This window comes from Nematostella vectensis, chromosome 5, assembly GCF_932526225.1.
Source record: "Nematostella vectensis chromosome 5, jaNemVect1.1, whole genome shotgun sequence".
NCBI lineage: Eukaryota > Metazoa > Cnidaria > Anthozoa > Actiniaria > Edwardsiidae > Nematostella > Nematostella vectensis.
In genome coordinates, this window is record NC_064038.1 from 12,348,883 (window position 1) to 12,374,567 (window position 25,685).

A 25,685-nucleotide genomic window follows, 5' to 3' on the forward strand; every position below is an offset into this window, starting at 1 on the left:
GGCTCTGCGGGGGCCTTACCAACGACCGTGAAGAGTCTGTAACGCCGGTCGGGGTCTACCATCTCGAGCACCAGCGGAAGCACTGCGTTCGCCCGCAGAGACTCTCGCTCGTGCGAGACCCACCACACCGAGCCGTCGTCATTAATATCAGGCCCCCGCACAACCGGCTTTAGAGCAATCACACCTGTCCCACCAAGATCTCGCATCTCCTGGTAAACACTGGCGCTTATGTCTCGGCCCCGTAGAGTGGCATCCACGCTTGGGAACCGAAGATGGGCGCCGCCGACGAAGAGAGAGTAGTACGTCTCGGGGTCTAAGCTCTCCGGGCCCTCCTGCTGCCGGGGCGGCAGCAGAGGGTCGAACTCGCGCCAGACCTCCTCCGTCCACACCTTCTCCGGTACGAGCGGCTTAAGCAGCCTGTGTTTGACATCGTCGGGGATGTCCTCGTCCAGGATGTTTTGTACCAGCCCTGCCAGTACGGCGGGCGCCTCTTTGTCGCGCATGCTATCGAGAATCTCCTCTATGTAGGCGTCCATGTTCGGGCACACCATGAGCCACCCAGTCTCTAACTGAGAGTTGGGGTAAACCCTGCGCCACCCAATCTCTTATTGACCGCACCGCACCGCACCGCTGCGATGTCAGATAGGACGGGTGCGAACCACTCCCGAGCGCGCCTCTCGATGCTGCGCATCCTCTGCCCTTCACGATTCGCTCCGCAGGGGCGACACAGCCGCGTCTCCGACTGAGTCCCTATGCCGCAGACCCTGCACGGCACGGGGAGGGGGCTGCCCTTACGGAGCCTTTGGAGGTGCACCTTGCAGTAGGTGTCCAAGCACCTCCGGCCGCACGTGTTTGCGCGGCCGATCCTTAGCCACCCGCAGTAATCTTTTCCTCGCCCCATCCTTCGAACGCTCGGTATACCACAGGACATACGAATGTCTAATTGAAAACCCAACGCCTAATTAATTATTCATGCACGCGAAACACCGGCCCTAATTGATTATTCATGCACGCGAAACACCTGCCCCTAATTGATTATTCGTGTTCGCGAAATCTATTTTGCCTACATTAACTTTTGCCGATTGTTTATGTACGTGAAATCGATTTGGCCTTCATTAGCTTTTGCCGATTGTTTATGTACGCGAAACATTATCTGAAATCGATTTGGCCAAAACCATCTATGTACGTGAAATCGATTTGGCCTACATTAGCTTTTGCCGATTGTTTATGTACGCGAAACATTATCTGAAATCGATTTGGCCAAAATCATCTATGTACGTGAAATCGATTTGGCCCACATTAGCTTTTGCCGATTGTTCATGTACGTGAAACATTATACGCTCGATATATAGAGACGGAGCTGGGGGGCTCGGAGGGACGATTCGCGTCTCCCAAGCCCAAGACGGGAGGCGGTGCTGGGAGGCCCGGAGGGGCGATCCACGCCTCCCACCAGTTCCTCTGAAATCCCCCAGTCCCCCCCGTTGTTTGACATGCGTTATCAACGCCAGCCCCAAGCAATTTTTGGCCGAGGTACGTATTCCAAGAAAGGCGAAAATACGGCCACTCTGAACGCACCCCCAGAGAAACATTTTAGTGAGACATTTTAGTGCGCGACAAATCTTCTACAAACAAAGGCAAAACATATGTTTTTCATTCTTTTAGCTTTTCTCTGATTGGTTCAACCCCGGCTTTTTCTTTGGCCACCTAAAAGTTGACAAAGTTTGCCATTCCAATTTTAGACATGATAGTGGAAGGAATTGGATGGTTGTGGATGCCTCTCTTTCTGCTTGTTATGAATACTGCTCATCAGATCAGAGGTAAGCAACGTCAAGGGCTATAAATTTTATTTAGAAACGTTCCACAGCGAAACAGATAAAGAGACTTTGATACGTGTTTTGTTAGATCACCTTTCATCACTGGCCGCCAGGCGGATTTTGGCAAAATGTCATCACAATTGCCAATATTTTTTTTTCAAAGATTCCCTGTGTCTATTTAAGAATGTTTTTTAGCCGTTATTTTCTCGATACAAGAAGCCAGGATGGAGCCGAGATAAAGTTTTGAAAAGATTTTCTTATGCGGGAACAAAATAAGATGGGTTCGTCGACGCGAGGTTGAGGTTGTTTTGGTTAAACAGCTTTTACTAAGTCCCCTATATTAGACTCATTTTCGGCTCGATTTTCGTGGTTTTCAAGCCCCACACCCACCCATGCTATCCAGCATCTCTCTCTCTCTCTCTCTCTCTCTCTCTCTCTCTCTCTCTCTCTCTCTCTCTCTCTCTCTCTCTCTCTCTCTCTCTCTCTCTCTCTCTCTCTCTCTCTCTCTCTCTCTCTCTCTCTCTCTCTCTCTCTCTCTCTCTCTTTCATCCACACCTTTGTTGTTCTTTTTATTCAATAGAGAGAGAGAGAGAGAGAGAGAGAGGGAGGGAGGGAGGGAGGGAGGGAGGGAGAACTGGAACCGGAAGATTAAACTTTTCTTCTCTTAAACATGCGATATGTTATTTTTCATAGCATATCAACCGGCGGAGAATATTTTGAAAATTGATTTGCAAGAGTCACTTGATAAGCTAGATGACGTCATCACTCTAAATAAGATATTACCAAACAGCTAACATTGGCGAGTTTGACGTTTTGAGAGAAAATGGTGCATTTAAGGCAATGTTAACTCACTTTAAGGCAAATCTCAAAATTTTCAAGTGTTTTAGCTTACATAATATGTTTCAAGCTTTAATTAATACTTCATGGATTTAATTAATACTTCATGGATTAGACTTTGTGTGAGTTCCTAGCCTCCCTCGCAGGCGTTTTTAGGCAGGTGTCGCTCGCTCATGGAGGGGGAGCGAGCGACGCCTGCCTAAAAACGCCTGCGAGGGTGGGTTTCCGGGTATTACATCAGTAAAGTGAATGATTATGAAACCTACTTCAAAGGCTAAAGCCTTTGTTTGATTTTTGGCTTTGTCACGTGGTTGTGTAGATGCACAAGTCCAGCGTATAGTACAAGAGAATGTGTGGAGTAAACCAAGAATCGTTGCTTTCTGCGTCAATACATACTTTTTTTTATAAGATCCTTTTTTATAAGAACGTCCAGCCTGAGATTTCACCAAATTTTAAGAACATGCTAAGAACATGCCGAGGCTCAGATAGCAAAAAAATGTTTCTTCTTAAGTCATTCTTAAGTGTAATTTTCTTCCTAATATTTTATGGGGTTTTTATATACTTATATACACTAGAATTTAAGAACATCGTTTAAAACATATTCAGCCTTAAAATGAGAACGGCCCAGCCTCAACTGAAAATAAGACGTTCTTATAAAAAAAGTGTTGGTTTGTGCACGTTCGTGATCATGTGACAGGGTAGTTCAACATCAGAGATGGCCTATTATTTACGTCCTTTGAAGTAATTAACATGGTGGAGGGAGGGAAGTTTCTCTCACACAGTTCCTACTGTGTGACATTCCTGTGTAATTGACGTCCATTCTTTTAATAACTAGCTGACATTATTAATGCAATGTATCCTCAAACGGTTGCGGTGTTGATTTTTCAGTTTCCGCACCAAATTCTTCCGCCTTTTTATAAACCCAGCATCTGTATACCTGTCTGTCTATTTCCCTTCGCCCTTTTATTCGTTTTTTTTCTCTCTGTCTCTCTGTCTTCTTTAAAGGCTATTTTTGATGTATTTTGCATTTTATAGCAATCCCGACAACTAATAATGTGGCGTTGGGAAAACCTACCAATCAGTCAAGCCTTGATGACATCAAAGGTTTTTCAAAGCATGCCGTGGATGGGATCAGAAACGGCAACTATATGGATAAGTCATGTACATCGACTAAAAGACAAACGAATCCTTGGTGGAGGGTCGACCTACAGAAGAGCTACGTCATTTTACGCTTCTTTATTGTGAATAGGTAATAATAATGACGCCTTAGCACTCCCTTTCCGTGTTAAAGGAAAGACAACTTGCCTTTATATATGGTCATTTTAGCCTTATAAAGCGTGTATTTCAATGCTTTCCCGCTGTTTTCGACACAGCAGGCTCAGGTTTGACAAGATGTAAACACCACGAGCGTTTGAGTATGTAAGCGCTAAATTGCCTGGATTCAACTCGAGACAAAGATACAAAGACTCACAAAATACGCTCTATCTGTATCAGGATTTATTCGATCGAACTGAAACCTGGCAGTCAAAAACTAGACATTATTTAGAAACTTTTCATCAGAGTGCGCCATCGATTCATTTTTCATCGCGGAATAATCTAAAGCGAAATTTGAATTTTGATTTTTCGTAACTAATTTGTCGCATTTCAATATTTTTTTGGCGCACTCTGATAAAAAGTTTTATTTTATCCTTAGGTATTATAAACTGAATTTATATTGGGTTAGATTGAAACGCGTTTGCTCTAGAGCGAAAATGGGCATTTTCGGCTTAATTAACACCCTGCGGTAATTAGCCGAATTTCTTTTAGATATGACTAAAGTGACAATTGTTTCATAAAGTTGGATAATGTATCTGTTTGTTGTGAAAGTTTCGATCATTTTTATGCAAAATCGGCCCCAAAAGTGTAATTTGTAATTTAGGGTAATTTGAGCGCGTATTTGCCTTGTTTGCCTTTCGTAATCGGTATTTTGGAAATTATTTTTTGCATCTAAAAAACATTCTACCAATTTGATTCTGCATTTTAGGACGCATCAGGAATAAAAAAAAACCTCAATATTTTTATGCTATCTGAGCCACAGCGTATTCTTAGTAGCATGTTCTTAAAATTTGGTCGAATCTAAGGCTAGTTGTACTTTAAATTTAAAATAGAGTATGTTTGCTACCATATTTTCCCTGTATAACCCTTTCCCTAGGTATGGCTCCGCAAAGAAAAGGGAAATTATAGCTTTGGCAACAAAACGATAAGAAAAAAGGAGTCCGTAATGAGAGAAGATATTCGGGGAAAATTGACCATCTAGCTACCCTGGGCTCAGAGGCTGAATATACGATTTTCCCAGCATGCTAGGGGGGGGGGGGGGGGGGGGTTCAAATGGGGCTCGTCGTAATTCTCGCTTCGCTCGAAAAACTCTCGGAGCCTCTGGTCCCCAGGGTCCCATCTAGCTGAAAATTACAAAAAGTAAGTATACCAGCGTGCGCCCTTTCAGTCCTTTTAACATGCCCTGGGATGATATATTATGGTGGCTGCTTACCAACAGGGCCGACTGTTGTGGCGAACGACTGGACAACTTTGAGATACGCATCGGTGATAGCCTTGTGAGTAACGGCAACGACAACCCTAGTTGTGGGTCATCGTATATCATCCCGCAAGGCGGGACCAAGTCCATCGCCTGCCACACCCTGCTTAAGGGTCGTTATGTCAACATCCGGATCCAAGGGCCCGACAGGAGCGTGACTTTGTGCGAAGTTGAAGTGTATCCGTTCATAGAAGGTGAGGTGCAAATTTGAGGAGAATAAGGGGCCGATTACATGATGAATTTCAGCCCGTTTAGGAAGGCTGAAAGTCCAGCCCGGTATCTCGCACAAATACTTGTAAAATTGCTCTTTCGGTTACATGAAGGAGTTTTCAGCCCGGGAGGAGTTTTCCAGCCCGGGCTGAAATTCATCATGTAATCGGCCCCTAAAAGGCAAATCAAAAACAGAAAATTGTAGTCCATCTTTTTTTCAGAGGAACACATTGACAAAATCTACTCAAATCTTGCCGGCCACGTCCTCCCTCGCCACATCATCACTACGCTTGACAGCGGACTGCCTTTGTGGTTATGCGCAATGCAATGCAATACTTATCCTGGTTGCGTCTCCTTCTACTATGACGTCACGGCAAGCGTTTGTCAGCTCAGCGATGTGAAGGCTGAACACGCGGGGGGTCTCGCGCCTGGCAGTTTCTTTGAATATCACGAGAGAGTAGAGTTCATCAAGGACGTTAGAAGAGAATAAGGGACCACGAGAAAGTAGAAATCCAACCACATAAGAACTCTAAGCACCGAAGCATTCTAAACGCGTGCATTTTATGTTGAGCCATAATCATGTCACTCATAGTTTTTTTTTGTCGGCTTTACAATCCGAAAGGCGCGTCGATAAGTCGCGCCGATTATCGCCGAGATCTTTCACAAAATGCAATCTTCAGGCCCGAGGTTTCACCAAACTCTAAGAACATTCCGAGAACCTACCAGGGCGCATATATTAGCAAAATATATTTTCGTTTGATGCATTTTAAAGTGTCAAATCGAATTGAGTTCATAATAGCAACCTTCCCAACATAACACACCAATCCGCTCAGAAATGGCGGAGAAGCGCCCTTACTACCCGTCCCCATCCGCCTAACCTTAGAGCCTTACTTCTTTTCATATACTTCAAGCACATACAAAAGCAAAAAACTAAATAATCAACAAACATTCATATTTCAACCTTGAAATTCTCCAAAAATAAGAACAGCCCAGCGTCAACTGAGAATTAATACTGTCATATAAAAAAAGAGTGTATATGGAAACATCATACGCTGGCAAAGTATCAATAGTTAGAATTTTTAGCATTAATAGCAGGTCAACCGAACTGGTACATGGCTGATCTTAGTGACCACTTCTTTAGTATTCCAATAACGCGACTAGAGAGATTTTAAGTAGAACTAATGATGTAATATCATAAGAACCTAAAGCACATAAAATATAAGAGGATTCCGCGCAAGGTAGCATGCATTCCAACTTGTGTAACTCTCACTCATAGTGATGAGTACTTAGAGCCATTAATAAACATCCCATGGAATCACCCAGCAAGGAATTTTATAAATTGCACCCCCACCCCTTATGTCACTTGTACCAACTTACCCACGTGGTACGAAATGTATGAGAACCATTGAATATCCAATGGTACCTCCCAGCAAGGAGCTTCACAGGGAAGGATCCAAAAGTTCCAGGGTAGCAAGAAATTTCAGAAAGAAGGACCCGGATTAATTGTTCTTCCCGGGATTTCCTCATATTTCTTGCTATATAAGGATCTGAAAAAAAAAATAGGTGGGGGCACCCCTAGATCCGCCCCTGCTTTCATATCAAGAGTGGGTGGGTGGGTAGATGGCTGGATGGGTGGATGGATGGATGGATGGATGGATGGATGGATGGATGGATGGATGGATGGATGGATGGATGGATGGATGGATGGATGGATGGATGGATGGATGGATGGATGGATGGATGGATGGATGGATGGATAGATTTTTATTAGGGGTAACACTTAATATATAAACAGATAATTTACACGTGACCCTCAGGGAAAACAAAAATAAATAAAGTGATATTTAGGTGAACTGGGAAAAATCTATATACATTATCTATTTACATTATCTATATACACTATCTATTTACATTATCTATTTACATTATCTATTTACATATACATGAATTTACAATTTTAATTTTTGGAGAGCCATAGCAAAGGAGCCAACGGATCGACACTCCTTTGTCTCTCGTGGGAGCGAGTTCCAGAGTTTTGCGCCGCTGTACTCGAATGTTCTCTTTCCATAATTATGTTTTATCCTCGGTAACACGAGATCGTTTTTTGCTTGGCGAGTGTTCTTTAAGTGAACGTCAGCAAATCTCTTGAATTTAGCCATGAGGTTGTCTGGAGCCATTCCATTAAGGACTTTAAATACCATTGTACACTTGATTCTCCTAGCTCGTTTAGTGAAAGGCTCTATGTTGAGCTCTTCAAATAGCGCCATCGAGTGATCGTACCATTTCTTGTCAGCTATTATTCGTGCTGCCCGTTTTTGAAGTAAGAGAATCGTATTGTCGAGCTCTTTGAGATTATCCCCCCAAACGGTTATACAGTAATCCATTAGAGGCTGTATTAGAACATTGAAAAACATTTTTCTTGCTGTCATTGACAGGAAGTGCTTTGTTCTACGTAGAAGCCCCAGGCGTTTCTGGATCTTTTGGGAGACATATTCGCTGTGCTTCTTCCATGATAGCGTGTTTTCTATTTGCACCCCAAGTAATTTTGTAGATGTTACAGTTTCAAGAGTCTTACCGTCAAATTGGACTTCTAGATTGCTTCCAGATTTTTGCAGTTCACGTAATTTTGGGGCACTGCATACGATCATAACTTTTGTTTTCTCGTTGTTTTTGGAAAAAAACTACATGATTCTTGAAATTTTTAAGGTTACCGTACCGCAGGTGCTTCGTTAACATTATGGCTCGTAATCAGAAGAGAAAAACAGTGACTGTGACCATCTTTGGTCATAAAAAAAGGTCATATCAAACATATTCCCCATGGATAGTGTCCTTCGTTTGTATTACCTTATATGGGCATTGGTGCCCATATGTACCGGAAAAAAAATCAAGAGTCCTTCGTACCAGTCCCTCAAAACGACAACGTTTTCTTCATATGATAAATTGTCAGCCGTATGCCACTTGTACCTTTTTCCAGATATATGTACCACCGCACCTACATGGTTGGTGTAGAATAATGCATATATAAGTACCACCACACCCACATGGTTCGTGTATAATAATGCATATATAAGTACCACCACACCCACATGTTTCGTGTATAATAATGCATGGGAACCATTGAATATCCCAAACTGTCCATCTCTTGTGGACACTATATATATTTTTGGCCCGACTAAAGTTTCAGATACTATAAACTAGTGTGACATAACGTTTGTTTCTACATTCCAGATGGCATTTAGTGTCCTTGTTACCACAAGGATATATATTGTTATGCTTCTAGGGGGAGTATACACTGAATTACGGGTCTGTCAGTAACAATTAAACAGCCAGCAATAAATAATGGGGAAAAAACGCATGTGTCGTTGTAACTGGTATTTCAGTGACGCAGTGCTCGAGTCCTTTGGTGGAGCCAACCGACGGGTAGCAAGTCCGGCGGCCAGATCTTAGATTGTATTTATGTGTAATAACAGAAGGACGTCTCACAAGATTATTTAAAATGTTATGTTTAGACTTTTTAACAAAGATCTTGCAAGCATTAGTTTGTCTGTTTCTCAGGGTTTAGAGCTGGGCAAAGGAAAGGGCTTCATCATAAGAGGTATTTGGGGAAATGATGCGAAGGGCTTTACTTTGCACCATCTCAATGACATCGGCTAAGTATTATTGATAATAATAATAATTAATATTAATAATAACAACACAAGGATATTACTTCTGTAACGTCCTATATCTCGATCACATTAACGCTCTATACCTATTCTTCATCTCAGGATTAGCAAGAAACAAAAATTTGATGCAAGGGGCTTTTATATTTCCTTGTTCAGGCCCGTACCCAAAAAGGGACTTTCGGCCGTTGTGTGTGTGTGTGTGTGTGTGTATGTGGGGGGGGGGGGGGTGGGGAGGGGGGTACGTTCGTACCCCCTGCACCCCCCTTGGCGCGGGCCTGTTGTTATCTGTTTTATAACATCATTATTTACCATCACACGATCAAATTGTAGTTAAGATTTGATACAATATGCTGTATATGTAAATTTAGAATATTTGTAATAAAAATATATATACTTTTATATATAAGGTAATTATATGTAACTTTTTAATGGTCAAACTTATACAGTTGGTCTTTTTGAAAACGGCATAGATTTCAATTTCAAAAGTACAATTAAAAAAATTATTTTCAATGAAATATCTTAACTGTTTCTTGAAAACGCGTCAATTTGAAGTTTCCACAAAGCTAAGGCAGGCACTTTTGTAAAACTCCTTTAACTGGTATGGCTTGTAACCATAATACATCTTTTAAGTTTTGGCTAATATCTATAACTAGTTATGCAAACAATAATATATTATTCCCAAATGGGAGCTGATCCCTGCAATTTAAGGCGTTCGGTTATCTAACTACAACTTATTAAGTGTTCATAAGTTGATAAGTATGTCACAAATGAGGAAGCTTTCTACACCAATAGAATTGAATTTCTTAATACTAACAAGACTTACTGCTATTATAGTTATAGTCTATAACTATAGCCATTGGGAAACTGCCCTAGTTACCTGATCTTCGGTTAACGTAGGTTTTTTTACGTTTACCAATTAAGAAAATAGGCGTTTTACTATTACCGTTATTTTTTCAGTTGACAGTAATTTTTCTCAAATTCACGCTAAACGCTTATATTTTTGCCATTTTCCAGCTAACGGTATAACGGTTATCCCCATTGAGGCCCTCTAAGGATAATTGCTGGTTGACAATTCCCAGACTACGTAAGGAGCTAGACAAGGTGCACCCCTCCCCCTTTGGCCGCCAAAAAGTGGGCCATTTCATATAAAGGAATCTTCAAATCCTACGCTTTTTATGATACTTATGACTGCGCACCCCCCACCCACCCCCGCCCCTCAGCCTATTCTGGGTACGCGCCGAGTTTTATACATTGTAACTGTATTTCATGTGCTTTTGTATGACCGGCTAAGTACATATCACTACTTGGTTGCTGCGTTTCCATTGATGCCTGCTCGACAATACTCTGCAAATCAAACATTTCGGCCTCTTCTTTAATATCGCCCAGTGAGATACAATTCCCAAAGGCTTGCTTTGCTTGTTCCTTTACCGTAGAATCACAGATGTTCATCACACTTATATCACTTTGTTGACTCCCCACATCTTGCAAGCAGCCTGAAGCATTTTCAAGGCTCTATAAACAAAAATTAACTAAAACGTTAATCATTCCAATATACTTTACCCGGGCCCGTACCCAGAGGTGGGGGGGGGGGGATGCAGGGGGTTTTTGTAGACAGAACTATGAAACTTTTTGGTAGCCAAATCCGATAAGAAACATCTGGCATACTGGCATAAATGAATCCCTTTTTGGTCTTTCGGGGTTGAACCAGAAAATTCACCCCCTCCCCGACCCCCCCCCCCCCCCCCCCCCCCCCGAAAAATGAGGTCCACTTTTTCGGATTCCACACCCCCCACCCCCACCCCAAGAAAAACCCTGGTTATGGGCCTAATCCTGGTTCGTGAATAACTCAAAAACAGGAGTCTTGTATTTAGAGAATGCTTAGAAAATTCATGGCCGTTATCGCATAGGTAATGGTATCTTTTAGGATCATTTCTGAATTTCTCTGTATCGAGATCTTGAGAGTATCCCCTAGCTGCTGTGTATCTTTTACCTGGTATGGGACACATGTTGTCCCGGAGCCACTTCTTGACTGCACCTTAGGTTCCTGTTCCAGAAGAGCTTTCACAAGAAGACCTTTGAGTTTTTCTACCTTTCCGTTAAGTGCTTGTAGTTCCTGAAGAGAATGTTTCACCTTAGTTTAGTCTCTACTGGAGAGTGAGAAATGTGTGAATCTCACAGGTTTTTAGCCTGTAATGTAGGCGTTTACCCGGTGTTTTTTGTTGCCGCCATCTTGGATTTAGAGCAAAAATGAAAACCCGTTTTTAAATTTCTCTCAAAATCCAAGATGGCGGCTACAAATCGCTCGAGACCGGTTTTTCGCTATAAAAACAGGTTCTTCGGGCTACCAGGTTCTTTATTAGGCAATTCATCCAAGAATCTCAAATGATGTTTTTTTACAGTTTTTCCTCTGACGTTTTTGCAGCATGGAATAATGGTTCACTGGGTTCTATTTTTTCGACGTTTCGGCAATGCTGCCTTCATCAGGATTAACGGTAAATTATGACGAACAAAAACTACACAAATAAAAGTTTCAGTGCGCGTTCTTTCAAATCATTGGCAGTCCTACATTTACATTTAGGCCGCTCGGCGCCAGGGTGTTGTGTTTGATGAAGCTTGGACTCCGCTCGTTTCCGAGTATCGGTATCCATAAGGCCGGCTACCAGCACCGCCACCTTCATATCATTGACTTCATGATTCATTTGATTTAAGTGAGCTGGTACTGGTAGTTCAGCCTTGTTGTTTATCACATCCATCCTATGGCTTCTAAATCTATCCTCTAGTCTGCGAAAGTGGCGAGACTGGTCGCCCCTGGATAAAGCTTTGGTTTGTTGAACACTATTCCTCGCCATGGAGTTCGAAAACTTTTCTGGGGCGTTCCTCTATTTTTATCGGTAATTACCGGGTATGTTACGTTACCGGGAGAGTTTTCTTGTTATTTTTCGGGCAAAGGAGAGTGTCTGAAAAATGAGTGCAACTACAATTTTCAACGGGACAAATAACGGAAAATAACGGGACAAATAACGACTAACAATGGTTTGTCCATTGGCGCGCGCAAATAACAATATATATTTCTTTTATGAAAGCATAAAAAATTGCTGAATTACCTCATTAGCATGACTGATTCCATATGAAACTTTCGCGCTGTGTAGCCATTTAATAAAAAAAGGTAAACTAAATAATAACTGCAACTTTTTTTAGGGGGGAGGCGTAGCTTTAGAGGTCGTAGCTTTTGGGGTCACCGGTTTTAGGTCTTCGTTTTGTAGACAGAAACAGAAAATCACAATTCTTTTACCACAACAACTACTGGTCTCTACTACAAAAGTTATTAATAGTTATATTACTAAAATATAAATAAGTATACGTATAAGTATATAAGTATATATTTTTTGTTACTTCTAGCGACAATTTTCCGAAGGTCTTGATATTCTACGAGCAGCTTTCCTTGGAAAAGATAATTTACGAGGAAGCATACCCGGTAGGTTCAGCCATTACAACGGATTTTTATTGAGTGGCAACCTTCTAAATAACAACCTCTGTTAAGCGGAGAACCCCTTTAACTTGACACAAAATATTAGCATCAAAACCAACAAAGGAAATCAAGGAATAATAACACCACCAAATAAAGCTGATACGTGCGTTCATTGTCCATTCACAAGAACCACGATACTTTGTCAGTGAATTTCGAATAAAATAAACAAAAATTCATCCCAAATTTGTGTTAAATATTGCACTTAGCGAATAAAGTACTTTATAGATCCTAAATACGAAGCAAGGTTCGGAAAAGACTCAAACATGTCACGGACACTGAAGAAAACAGAGATCCCACAGATCTTTAGACAAAATCGCGAGGAAGGAGACGTTAAGGTTATCAGTATTTCAATGGCTATGTGCAATATACAACACAAATCGGGGATGATATTTGTTCATGTTATTCAGAATTCACTGGCAAATTATCTTAGTTCCTGTGGGGTGAGGTCTTCATTATCCATCCCCCTTACCCACCCCCCTTGGGACCCATACCTGGTAACGCTCCGTCTTTAAATAATTAATCATCTATATTATGATGCATTTGGAGAATCTGTTAGCCGACTTTGGGGGCCAGATTGGTCTGTGGATCGGAGCTTCTGTTCTGACAGTTGCGAATTCATAGAGCATAGAGTTCTTCGTGAACTTGTTTACTTTACTTTTGGCCAAAAGAAAAGTCGGCACCATTTTCTCCACTAAGTCGAAATGAGGAAAGCGAAGATAAATAGAAAGGACGACAATGGTTTTCAAGGATAACTCTAAAAGATTTTAATATAACAAACAGCTATATGCTGTACCCGAATAAATGACTTAATTGACTGAGGTAGCAAAAAAGGGTGTATGGATTTAGTGGACCGCCTTTATAATAATATGATCTTTTTGCAAGAACCGCAGATTGAATTAAACGCCATTGTCCACGTAAAGTTTGTTAGGGTCTTGAATTATTTTAGTTTTTTTTAACAATTTGTTTCAGTTGTTAATTCTTATTGCTTTGCCTGTCTTTTGACAGATCGGCGCCTTTGTTTTAGGTGCACCATTTATTTGATTTTTACCTGGATAAATAAGGTGTTTGGTTAAGATTAGATGCTTTTTGAAGAAGTTCTGTATATCCTGCGAACTTTGACGGAAAAGGTTTTCGCGATGGAATGTCTATTACCCTACTTGAGTAATTTTCAGTAACATTAACATTGTACTTGCTTATTATCGGGAACAAACGCATTTGTTTTGCGGTTGTTTTATTCTAGGTCCTTAGGGTTGACAAATTAGCTTAAGTGGCACTCAGGGCGTTTTGTTGTACCCCCAAAAAGCTGTTGATTTTTGGCAGGTGCAGAGCCAAGAACTGCTACAAAGTATCTCAGGGGGGTGAATGGAAACTTTACAAAGGAAATCAAGTTAGCGCGCTAGGCAAGACCCTGCTCTTATATTCGTGGGCTGAAATCGCTACGCTGGCCATGTAGAAGAATTTGCAGTTTGTCTCCTGGATGAAGCTTTAGTCTAATTGGCTTATTAAAGGTAAGTCCTAAGAGTCCCAAACATAAGCACTGGAATATTGTCACACTAGACATTTTCCTTATAATCAAATATTCAAAGTGAGTAGTTTTAGAATCAATGAAAACAAATTGGTGGTAAGGTTCCTTTAGTTTCAAGATGCTGTGGTTATTGGGAAAAGGATAACAAGTTTAGGAAAACTTTAATTTAGTAACGGGAAACCAAGAAAACCTGAAATCGTGCGTAAAAAAAAAAATAAGAGGCGACAGGTTGACTACCCAGTAAGCCAACTGTTTTATCGGGCGACTATTTCTTAATTCTCGTATTTCGCCACTAGTAGACCCGAAAAACATCATCACACATCACATCACACGATTAGGCTTAGAAATAGCCGAACTTAGGCGTCCCCGGTAAAGCTTTACGACCGAAGAAAGTATTTAGAGAGATATTCATTGCGTGTGAGCTCCCGATGCCAAAAATAGTTATTGTCTTTATAACCAAAAGGGTCTTGTTGTTTTTAACCGATAACTGATAAACGTTACAAAAGTTAATAAAACTATAAAATTGCGGCACGGACGCGGTTTGCCCTTGTTGTCCAACTTCAATCAAAATGAGTTTAAAAATACGTATGAAAGAAAAAAACTTGCACCGCTGGACCGCTGGATCTATATGCTCTTTGTAGAGCATATAGAAATAAGGGAAAGGATTTATTCCTAGTTATTCTATTCTATTCTCAGTATTTTTACTCTTGTACACCCCTGTTGTCAAGGAGGAAAAAATGGTACCTCCCGCCAAGCGGTCAGCTAGTCCTTTCTTAATCATCCCCTCGACAATATGACAACAATCTCTTAATGTTTTAGACTTAATACCACATGTTTTTTTCTCTGTATTTTTTTTACAAAAGTTAGCTTAAGATAAAACAAAATGTCCTTTTTTAAAAATAGATAAAGCAGGACTATGATTGCAAAATCACGAAGATCGGCGCGATTAACCCTGTCAACATTTAAAAAAAATTTGGTTAGATAGTAACATTTCGTGTGTAATTTGAATAGTAATTTCTCCTTCTTCTTCATTTTCTTTCTTTTGCTTCTTCTTCCTCCTCCTCCTCCCCCTCCTCCTCCTCTTCTTCTTCTTCTTCTTCTTTTTCTTCTACCTATTCTTCCTCTTGTTTATCTTCTTCTTCTTGTTTATCTTCTTCTTCTTCTTCTTTTTCTTCTTCTTCTTCTCCTTCTTCTTCTTCTTCTTCTCCTTCTTCTTTTTCTTCTACCTTGTTTATCTTCTTCTTGTTTATCTTCTTCTTCTTCTTCTTCTTCTTCTTCTTCTTCTTCTTCTTCTTCTTCTTCTTCTTCTTCTTCTTCTTCTTCTTCTTCTTCTTCTTCTTTTTCTTCTACCTATTCTTCCTCTTGTTTATCTTCTTCTTGTTTATCTTCTTCTTCTTCTTCTTCTTCTTCTTCTTCTTCTTCTTCTTCTTCTTCTTCTTCTTCTTCTTCTTCTTTTTCTTCTACCTATTCTTCCTCTTGTTTATCTTCTTTTTCTTGTTTATCTTCTTCTTCTTGTTTATCATCTTCTTCTTCTTCTTTTTCTTCTACCTATTCTTCCTCTTGTTATCTTCTTCTTCTTGTTTATCTTCTTCTTCTTGTTTATCTTCTTCTTGTTTATCTTCTTCTTCTTCTTTTCTTCTTTTTCTTCTTCTTCTTCATCTTCTTTTCTTCTTTTTCTTCTTCTTCGTCTTCTTACTTCAAGACGTTTTACAGACGTTTTTTTAAAACGTCATTAAAATGATTGGGCAAACACGAAACAGGCTTGTAGGGATGAAACAGTAGTTTGCGTGTTTTTTCCTATACATATATGTTTGTTTTTACGCAGAACTCCCAACTAGTGTTCGCTGGAATTTCCAAACAAAGTCCAAAGGGACTGGGGCTAGTGCTTGCACTTGTTACAATTCTTCTGCTACTTGTGTGCAGTACAAATAGGTCAGCGGGCATACTACGCAATGACTGCGTCAAGGAGAATCCCGTTCATGGTAAAAAGGCTTACTACAAGTGACAGTAAATATTTCTCTTCCTTAACATTCATATAGAAATATTGGTGTCAACATTGTATAGTACACTGTTTCCCGCGTTACAGCAGTAGAACCAAAAGTATGGACAATTCTAATGTATTCGCATACTTTCGAAGCCCGTACTATAGACCTCATAACAACATTTGTATCGTCCCAACGTATCCGTTTTCGTTTGAAAACGCAACCTTTTTGTGCACGACACTAGCGAGACAGATTAATTTCAATGAAAGTTTCTGTCTGTCTCTGCAAACTCAAACTTTTTTGTTTCGTCTCTAAACTAAATCGGGATCTGGGTATAAAAATCTCAATGTATGAAATAAAGTAATACAAAGTGGAAAGAGCTTGAAGACTCGCTCGTTTGTAATTCGATGCTTCGCATCTTCTTCGAGCAAAATCCTGGAAAAGTGTCTTTGCTACATGGATGTTGTTGGATGATACATGTAGAGAGTTGAATGCTGCATGGTTGGTGTTCAGTGTTGCATGGATGGTGTTGAATGTTACATGGAGGGTGTTGAATGTTGCATGCATGGTTTTGAATGTTACATGGAGGGTGTTGAATGTTACGTGGATGTTGTTTAATGTTACATGGAGGGTGTTGAATTTTGCATGGAGGGTCTTGAATGTTGCAGGATGGGCGAATGTGGCGAGGACAAACCGCATAAACGATTCTCTAACATTCGTGTCCTGCTGACGGGCCATGTAATCCAGCCAGAAGCTGCAAAAGGGTTCAATAAATGCTTGATCAAATTATTGCTTGCTTGCTTGCTTGCTTGCTTGCTTGCTTGCTTGCTTGCTTGCTTGCTTGCTTGCTTGCTTGCTTGCTTGCTTGCTTGCTTGCTTGCTTGCTTGCTTGCGATACAAGAAGCCAGGATGGAGCCGAGATACTCTCTTAATTAAATATATAATGTCCAGAAGCTAATATTGCACTAAAATTGGTGTAGTTTTGTTAAATTCTCTACATAAATACCAACCATAGTATCTCTGAGTTTTAGCTTTTCAATAAGGAACTGGATAAAATTAGGATAAATTTTATTATGGTATTATGGTTGTTGGGGGGGACTGGGGGGTTTCAGAGGAACTGGTACTTGTACTTTTACTCCTATAGGTAGCTTTCGCTAATACTAGGAGGCATTAAGCAAGCACTGTCACTGGGGGTGGTCACTGCCAGAGGGTTTATTGCGTCCCCAGTGGTTCTTTTACGTCCCTTCGGTTCAGGTTTTTAGTTACAGCTTGAAGAGACGGGACCTCCGGTTTAGTGTCCTTATCCGAGAAGACTGGAAACACGGGAGAATAACTTCAACTCACTTGTGGCAAATTCGATTCAAGGCAGGAACCCGGAAAAAATCCCCAGTTTGAGCCAGGATTCGAACCTGGGCCACAGCGGTGAGAGGCCAACGCGCTAACACACTAGGCCACCCGTGCTTCCATTCTTTGGTGGGAGGCGTGGATCGCCCCTCCGGGCCTCCCAGCACCGTCTCCCGTCTTAGACTTGGGAGACGCGAATCGTCCCTCCGAGCCTCCCAGCTCCGTCTCTATATATCGAGCGTATAATGTTTCGCGTACATGAACAATCGGCAAAAGCTAATGTGGGCCAAATCGATTTCACGTACATAGATGATTTTGGCCAAATCGATTTCAGATAATGTTTCACGTACATAAACAATCGGCAAAAGCCAAATCGATTTCACGTACATAAACAATCGGCAAAAGTTAATGTAGGCAAAATAGATTTCGCGAACACGAATAATCAATTAGGGGCAGGTGTTTCGCGTGCATGAATAATCAATTAGGGCCGGTGTTTCGCGTGCATGAATAATTAGGGTGTAGGCCGGGCGCATGCAAGCCCAAGGACTCTCGCGTACACGACTTTTTGGGGCAAATAGCGGTGGGGCCGTGAAAATGAGGAGGGCCGCCAACCTACGGAGCGTGGAATAACCGTTTTTCGGCCGTGAGTTCAAAGCCGCCGGCGTGGCGTTTAAACCTGAGTTCTACTCGAACACCTCGCTCCCGAACTCCTCGCGAATTTTTCGCAGTCTCGTTTTTATCCTTTCGCGTGCCACCAGGGAGGGCCCTTTCCCGCTTTTTTTTATCATGCGGTGCGAGGCCGGGTCGAGCTCTGATAGCGGCCTTGAGCGCGTTGTATCTCTCTTGTTCCTGAAGTATTAGCCGAAACTCTTCGTCTGAGATACGCCCGTCTTGCAGAGCCTTAGAGACCAGCTCGCTGATCGAGTTTTTCTTACTCTCCGCTAGAACCATCGTGTCTTCGTGTTTAGCCACCTTGCTCGTAAGACCCCTAGAGACCACCCCCGCGCCCGCGCCCACGACACCGACCAGCCCAGCGACCCCTGCCAGCGGAGCGCCGATCAGAACCCCTATCCCACTCAAAGAGACTCCCAGCCCGGCGCTGGAAAGCGCCCCTGCAGCGATGCCGGATGCCACAGACACAGCATGGGTAACGGCGAAGGCGCGCTTATACTTCTTCCGCACCTGTCGATAATGCGTTATCTCGTTGTCTAGAACCGCCTGAGTGTCACGTATTACCTGGAGTCGGAAACTTTGCGCGTCGTCGCCGGTGCTTGCCGGAGCGGTAGGCGTCTGCGGGGGGTGGGCACTGGGGAGTGGGGGATATATGGATATGCCACCGCTGCTAACGTCGCTGTTCGCCATGCCTGCTATGTCGGGCCTAGGTTAGCTCTAATACGAGACGAACAGGCCTGCCCTTAAAGTCCACCCGTCTACCACGGTCATCCCTGATCCATATTCGGATACTCGAGACGAACTCAGAGGAAGACGCTGCGACGCAAATGGGGATGTCGGGCCCATAGACGACTTTCTCGTGCGGCCTCCCGCGGGTTTCTAGGCAAGCGAGAACGTTTGAAGGCTCGTCTAAGGCGAGGCACTGCGAGCGGTCTACGATGTTGCAGAAGACGTAGATGGCCTCTATTTTCGGCAAAGTCACCTCAAGTGGGGGGCCCCCACGGGCATTGCGAGGCCCCGCTCCCCCATCTGATCGTCTTTAGCCTCTAGGCCAAATAGTGCGCAAAGCTCGGCGTTCAGGAACACAACGCCTGTGGACACGAGCACAATCTTGCCGTTGAGGGGATCCTGCTTCGCGGTCAGAATCTGGCTTTTAGCGTGGTTGATCGTTTCCACGATGGACTCGGCCGTGTGGTGCCCGGCTGGCAGAGTAGCGATGGGCGGGAGGGAGCGACTTGCCGAGCGACGTCACAATGGCCGCGATCGTCGTCGCTACGGCCAACCCGATAGCGGTGGCGGTGAAGCCGTACTTTTTGAAGATGGCTTTGATGCGCTCCCTTAGCGGCTTTTGGTTCTCGAGCTCTCGGTTTTCGCGTTCTAGTTCGTCAATCTCGGACAGCCTCTCCTCGTTGCGCTCACGGGCCTCTTGACGGCGACTCTCTGGCGTGTTACGGTCGTTGATGGTCTCCCTGTCTGTGGCTACCGCCCCTTGCAGCTCTTGGACTCGTTCTGTGTTCTCCTGGATTACCGCGTCTACCTCTGCCACGGGCTTGAAGCCTTTCAGATTTTTAACGTACTGTTGAATGCTCCCATCCTTGTTGAACAGCGGATATGGTTTGGTCCAACCTCCTCCTTTGCCGTAGTTGTGAACCCGTATTTCCGTCTTCTCCTTCCGGCTTAACTGGAACCGTAACAGATTCTCGTCAAGGTCTGGGTATTTCTTCCTGAGGGACTCGAGACCGAGTCTCCTCGCTGAACCCTCTGTGATGAGCGAGGTTTCAGCGCTTGCCGTTCCTGCGGTTTGCGAAGCCGTCCTATGAGCAGCATGCGTACGCGACGACGTGCTCGTCATTGGGATCGACTCCCCATCGTCGGGGTCAAACGGGATAAGGGGCGTCGTCTCGTCGTCCCCCACCCCGCGATCGGCGGACGCACCCGGCAAGGTATCGTCAATGTCAACGTCAACATCACCCATGATGCGCGCGCATAACTCGTGCTATGCTATGTTAGACATGTCTAACAGTCCGCACCATAGCCTCGCGACTTCGTACTTTATGTGCATATATACACGTATATGTATACGATGTCAGTCAGCGATAAACTCGACCCCCAGCGAACACCCAGAATCCCTCTGGGGTTGAAAGCCGAGAGAACTGTTCACCGGGTCACTCTCAACCCGTCGACGGCCTCCCCAGAGGAGACGCTATATGTGGCGGTCCCAAAGCTGTCGGAAGGCGTCACGCTCGTGCCTGGCTCCTTGAGGGTCGGTCTCGAACTCTCCGTCTCAGGCCATGCGAATAATACCGTCGTGAACAACGTCGGCCGAAATCTCGTGAGCCGCCTGAAAATCACGTTTGCAGGAGAAATGCTCCAGGACACCAACCGCTACGACGTCTTCAAGACGTATGAGGAGCTTTACCTGTCCAAGGTCGAGAGAGAGGACCGCCTGGAGCAGGGCATACAGTCGGAAAACATGCGCAAGCTTCGCTCCAAGGCTGGCGATAAGGCGACCAGTAACGCCAAGGAGAACGCTCTAAGCGCCACCCACGGAGCGAGGTATACCATCCCGCTAGACCATTCTCTGCTGACGGACCACGGCGTGCTATACCCAAGGGCGCTCTCCGAGGCGCTGCTCTTCGAGATCACGATCGCATCGGCTGACCAGGTAGTAGTCGGAACTGATGCCACTAAATTATCCTATGGCATCAAAAATCTAGAGCTGGAGTACGAAAGCCTGAGGGACGACAACCTCGCCCGGTCTGCAGCCGCCGCCTACCACAACGGCACAACGTTCTTCTACGAGCAAGTGAACCTTCACAAGACCTTCGTGATTAGCAAAGGGACGGACAGCATAATCAACGAGAGTGTCAACCTGCCGCGAAGGTCTGTGAGTGGTCTGCTGCTCCTCTTCGTGGAGCCATACACGGCAGGGACTCGCGACTCTGAGAAGTTCGTGTACCCCGACATCAAGAGCGTTCGCGTTACAATCGACGGCACGCCAAACAAAGTCTTCAGCCAGGGCCTGCGCCCCACGGATTTCTGGAGGGAGGCGAAAAGGCGGTTCGTCCGCCCCTCCCCGGGGGGGCACAGCGGAGCGCCCGCCGCCCCGGCAATCGGCCCCGAGTCGTTCTATGGCGATAACAAATTTGCTCTGTGGATCGACCTTCGAACGACGGACGACAGCGCCATCCATGGGGGTGGTCTCCGATTGGTCAATACCCACGACGGCGTGCACCTCGAGATAAAACGCACGGCAGGTGGCTCGGGTAGCGTAAACTGTCACGTGTTTGTAGTGGCCGACGCCCAGATGAACCTTATGAACGGACAGCTAGAGTCCATACAATACTGAGCACATACGCCGGAGCGGTATGGACCCGAAAAACGTCCCATTTAAACGCTCTCATCGTGGGCCCGACGTCATGCGGGAAGACCCAATTCGTAGTGGACCGACTGCGCGGCCCTTTCCGGGGCAGGTTTGACTACATCGTACTCGTGTGCCCTACCTTTGTCTACAACAAAACATACGACGGCTTCGGCGAGGGCGACAATCGTCTGTTTGTCATCGCACCTGAGGCGGGTCAGATCGACATACTGCTGAGGTTCGTCTCCACTCTCTTCGAAAGCACTAATACGCTAATGATACTCGACGACTGTGCGGCCTCGAAAGACGTTAAGAGGCGCTCTGACCAGCTCGTCAACTTAGCGTTCAGCGCGCGCCACGTGGGTATCAGCGTGGGTGATCACACAGCAGCTCACCAGCATCACGAAGCCGTTCCGCGAGAACATCGCGGCCCTGGTGGTCTTCTATACCCCGAGCAAGGCGGACATGAAAGCTGTCCTGCATGACTACGGCGCGGAGCTTTCAGAGGAGAAGATGAAAGAGTACATGAAGGCCCTCAAGACGAAAAAGTTCTCGAAGTTAGAGTTTTGCTTGCGTCACCCTTATACCATCGCCCTAGTCGAACGATGATGAGCGACGAATGCTTTGAGAGTCTTCTCGAGGGGGGCGCCGCCGACCTCCCGGCCGTCGAGACGTTGGACTGCCCGACGCAAGCCGTCCCGGCTGCCGGTGAGCAAACCGAGATAGCAGACGCGAGGGAGAAACTCGCGATTCTCGTAGCCTCGGGGAAGTCGAGAGAGATGGTAGGCAAGGCCCTGACCCACGGCGACGTCAAACGCATGAGCGCCGAGGAGGTGAGGAAGTACGAAAGGCGATACGAGACCGCTCTAGCCAGCCGGACTACAGACGCCCTGGCAGACAGCTTTCTGAAGCTTACGACCAAGCTAGTAGGCATGGCACTGCCGATAGACAGTGTGGCCGATCTTCACAACGACCTAGTGTCCGACTACATCATCAACAACGAGCTCCGCGCTTTGTGCGGAAGCCTAGCTCTACGCTGCGGCCGTTTGATGGCTTTAGCCGCCGGGGCGTTACACATAGCGCGTCATGTGGACTGTCGTGCCGACACCAGAACGGCAAGCGCTGACGCGCGGAGCCAACGCGAGGTAGCAGCCGCGGACAGTGTCGAGCCCGCCATCCCAGAGCAGACGCTCATTTGAAAGCTTGCCACGTCTCCTACCACTTGGTACCAAGTGCTTGGTTCCAAGTAGTTGACACAGCGTGTTCGCACGACGACGCAGATGGGGGAACCTCAAGGAAGTGCCAGTGCCCAGCCTGACGAACAACTTGCTCAAGAATCACGAGCCCCGAACCGCCCGCGACCCGACCTCACCCTGGACGAGTCGAAGCCGGAAGGCGCTTGGCAAAGTGGAACCGAATCAACAGAGCGAAGAAAGAGGCGCTTCGTGTCGCCGCTGCGCAGCAGCTGCCGGTAACCCCGGGGCCGAGCGAGCCGCAGCCGGCCCCGGGGCCCCACCCATATCCGCACGATGTCGACGACGCAGCAAAGCAAGATTACAAAGACCATCACCGACGCCGCAGTCATAACCGGCTTCGTCGCCGGCATCGGCTGGGTTGGGCGCAAGGTCTTACGCGAGGACTTCACCAAAGATCCCTCCGCGAACGCCATGAACTACGCAAAAATGACTGCCGCCGTCGCAGGTGCTGTCGCTTTCAAGGGTTGCCTTGAGGACCAGAAGATCCTGCCCATGTAGTGTACCGTGGTACATGTAGGCCGTGTATTAAACTCGTGCGCGCCTTGCGCATACACACAGCACGTGGAGTGTGCCTCGCATAAACATGGCCTCTGTCGCGATTTTGATTGGCGGCGCCGTCCTGAACGCGACTGCATTCGTTGGTGGCAACTACCTCGCAAAGTTCCTGTCGAACGATGAGAGCCCCGCCTTAGCCGAGAAGGAGAGGCACGACAAGGCCCTAGAGAAATACCAACAAGACTATGGACGCTACCAACAGCGGCGACAAAAAATCCTCGATTGGCAAGCTCAAAGTCGCGAGAGAGGGTCCCTCTCAAAGCAGAACTTCACCGACACCGACTACGCGCTCAAACTCTACAACCAGACCTCCCTGGAGTCGATGCGGGCCCCCGAGCTGTCCGACTACTACGTACCCAGCAAAACGCAGAAGAACGCCGAGTTGGCGTACATAGGCGCCGGCGCTCTCGCCATCGGCTACGCAGCCAGCCGCTTGCTGTGATGCAGCTGCCGTCTGCTATGCCTTCGGCGTACGTATACGCACGTATGCGTCTAGGTGGCCTTTTTCCATGCTGCGCGTATACGTGTGCGTATACGTGTGCGTATACGTACGCCGAAGGCGTAGCAGACGGCATCCGCCTGTTGGAGACTGACTCCCCCGTCGCGATACGCACGTAATGGCCCGCCGGAACGGTAAGCGCATGTCCGACGAAGAACTCGATGCGTTCCTTCGTCCTATATACTACGCCAGAGGCGGCTTCCAGGGAGTGACCGCTCTGCACACCAAACTTCCCAAGGGCTCAGCCTCCATAGATCGAGTGCGCAAGTGGGTAAGCTCTCAGCCCGTCGGGGGCTACACACAGACGCCCCCTCCTCCGACTACCTACGCCCACTTCTAGGAGCAGATACCAAACCGTATCCACCAGTCGGACCTGCTATTCTTGCCAACCGACCGCGGGTACAAGTATGCCCTGACCGTCGTTGACGTTGCTTCACGATATAAAGCCGCCCGCCCACTGAGGACTAAGAGCGCGGCCGTCGTCTCCCGCGAACTCGCTGGCATCTATGCAGAGGGACCCCTCACATGGCCTAAAGTCCTCATGGTTGATGACGGCACGGAGTTCAAGGGTGCTACCACGAAGCTCCTAACAGACCACGGGGTGGAAGTCCGACGGGCTGAGCCAGGGCACCACAGGAGCCAAGCTTTCGCCGAGTCTTTCCATCGCTGGCTGGCGCAGCGCCTATTTCGTGCGCAGTACTCGAGGGAGCTTGCGTCCGGCAAGACAAACCGCGAGTGGATTACTGCTTTGCCAATCGTCATCTCGGACATGAACGCAACGAAGACTCGCATGACTGGCCTTGCGCCTGAGGACGCCATAAAGCTGAGGCGCGTGCCTCTCAAAGCCGAAAAGCCTTCCCTAGAGGTCCCCTTAGAGGTCGGAACAGAGGTGTACATCGCCGTAAACGAGGAAGACCTTCAGGACAAGGGCCGACGGCGAGCGACGGACCCGTGGTGGACAAGCAAGGCGTACCCAATACTAAAGAGGGTCATGGAGCCCGGACAGCCTGTGTTCTATTACACGGCGTACTCTGAGCACGGCTTCACGCGATCGCAGTTGCGCGTTGCGTGATCAGCGCTTGTGCCTTCTATTGCAGCTAAGGCACGTGATTCTGACATTCCACTTGTAGTGACCCTGACTGTCGTCCAGCCGGTCGATACTGAAGCATTGGGGATGGCTCTTGGTGTAGCCCTGAAGCAGAAGCTGAGTGCCAGAGACCGTGCACTTATTTTCCGCGTCAGCAATCATGCGGAGTACGTGGTCCACCGTCAGAACGTGTTGCGATCCAGTGTACTTTGTGCGACCCTTTTGCCTGTCGTCTATAGCGTATCGCTTGATTCGCGCTATAATGAGCTCTTCACTGGGCGTAGCCTGCAGTCCTGTGGGAACCAAGGCACCTGGGGTGTCATCGGGGGGATCACGCGGACTATCTGGTCGGCGAGCCGCACGCGGGAGATGCCGGTGTACACAGCATTCGTGATCCAGCCCTCTAAGCTGTGGTCTATGATAAACAGACGTCTTGGGTTCTGGATGGTCTTGCCCTGCACCTGGTGGACTGTCCCCCAACCCGCGTACTTCCACTCGAGGGGAAGCCCGTTAAGGACCACGCCGAGAGGGACCTCGACTACCGTGCCTTTGTACGCGTCGACCTTCTCGCCCCTTTTGCCTGGCACGAGCACCGGCCGTCCTTGCTTGCGATAACGATGCGCGACGCTAGGATCGGGGTCAAAGCGGATGGTTGCTGGCAGTCGGGGGTAGTTTTTCTTGTGGTGCTCTACCAATCGCTGCTGGACAAGGGCCCCCATCTTGTTGGTCGAGCACACCCACATATCGCTTGGGTGGGCCCGCTCGATCGCCGCGTCG

General features: G+C 46.2%; 1 protein-coding gene and 1 long non-coding RNA gene across 3 annotated transcripts; one reads left to right on the forward strand and one right to left on the reverse strand.

The window, feature by feature from the left end:
- Positions 1-1,259: 1,259 nt before the first annotated feature.
- LOC5514173 (fucolectin) lies at positions 1,260-6,755 on the forward strand. Of its 2 annotated transcripts, none has more exons than XM_048728177.1 (5): positions 1,260-1,530; positions 1,740-1,817; positions 3,687-3,900; positions 5,185-5,417; positions 5,655-6,755. In XM_048728177.1, exons 1-5 carry the CDS (start codon positions 1,491-1,493, stop codon positions 5,921-5,923), a joined length of 834 nt encoding a protein of 277 aa, XP_048584134.1. In that variant the 5' UTR covers positions 1,260-1,490; the 3' UTR covers positions 5,924-6,755. The 2 variants fall into 2 exon arrangements, with proteins under 2 accessions (XP_048584134.1, XP_048584135.1); XM_048728178.1 differs by having other exon boundaries at positions 1,530-1,634.
- A 3,310-nt stretch (positions 6,756-10,065) lies between these two features.
- On the reverse strand, positions 10,066-11,404 carry LOC125563080. The gene is made up of 2 exons (XR_007308110.1): positions 11,089-11,404; positions 10,066-10,610 (listed from the first exon to the last, which is right to left on the reverse strand). It is a non-coding gene; the product is annotated as an uncharacterized LOC125563080 (long non-coding RNA).
- Positions 11,405-25,685: the final 14,281 nt, after the last annotated feature.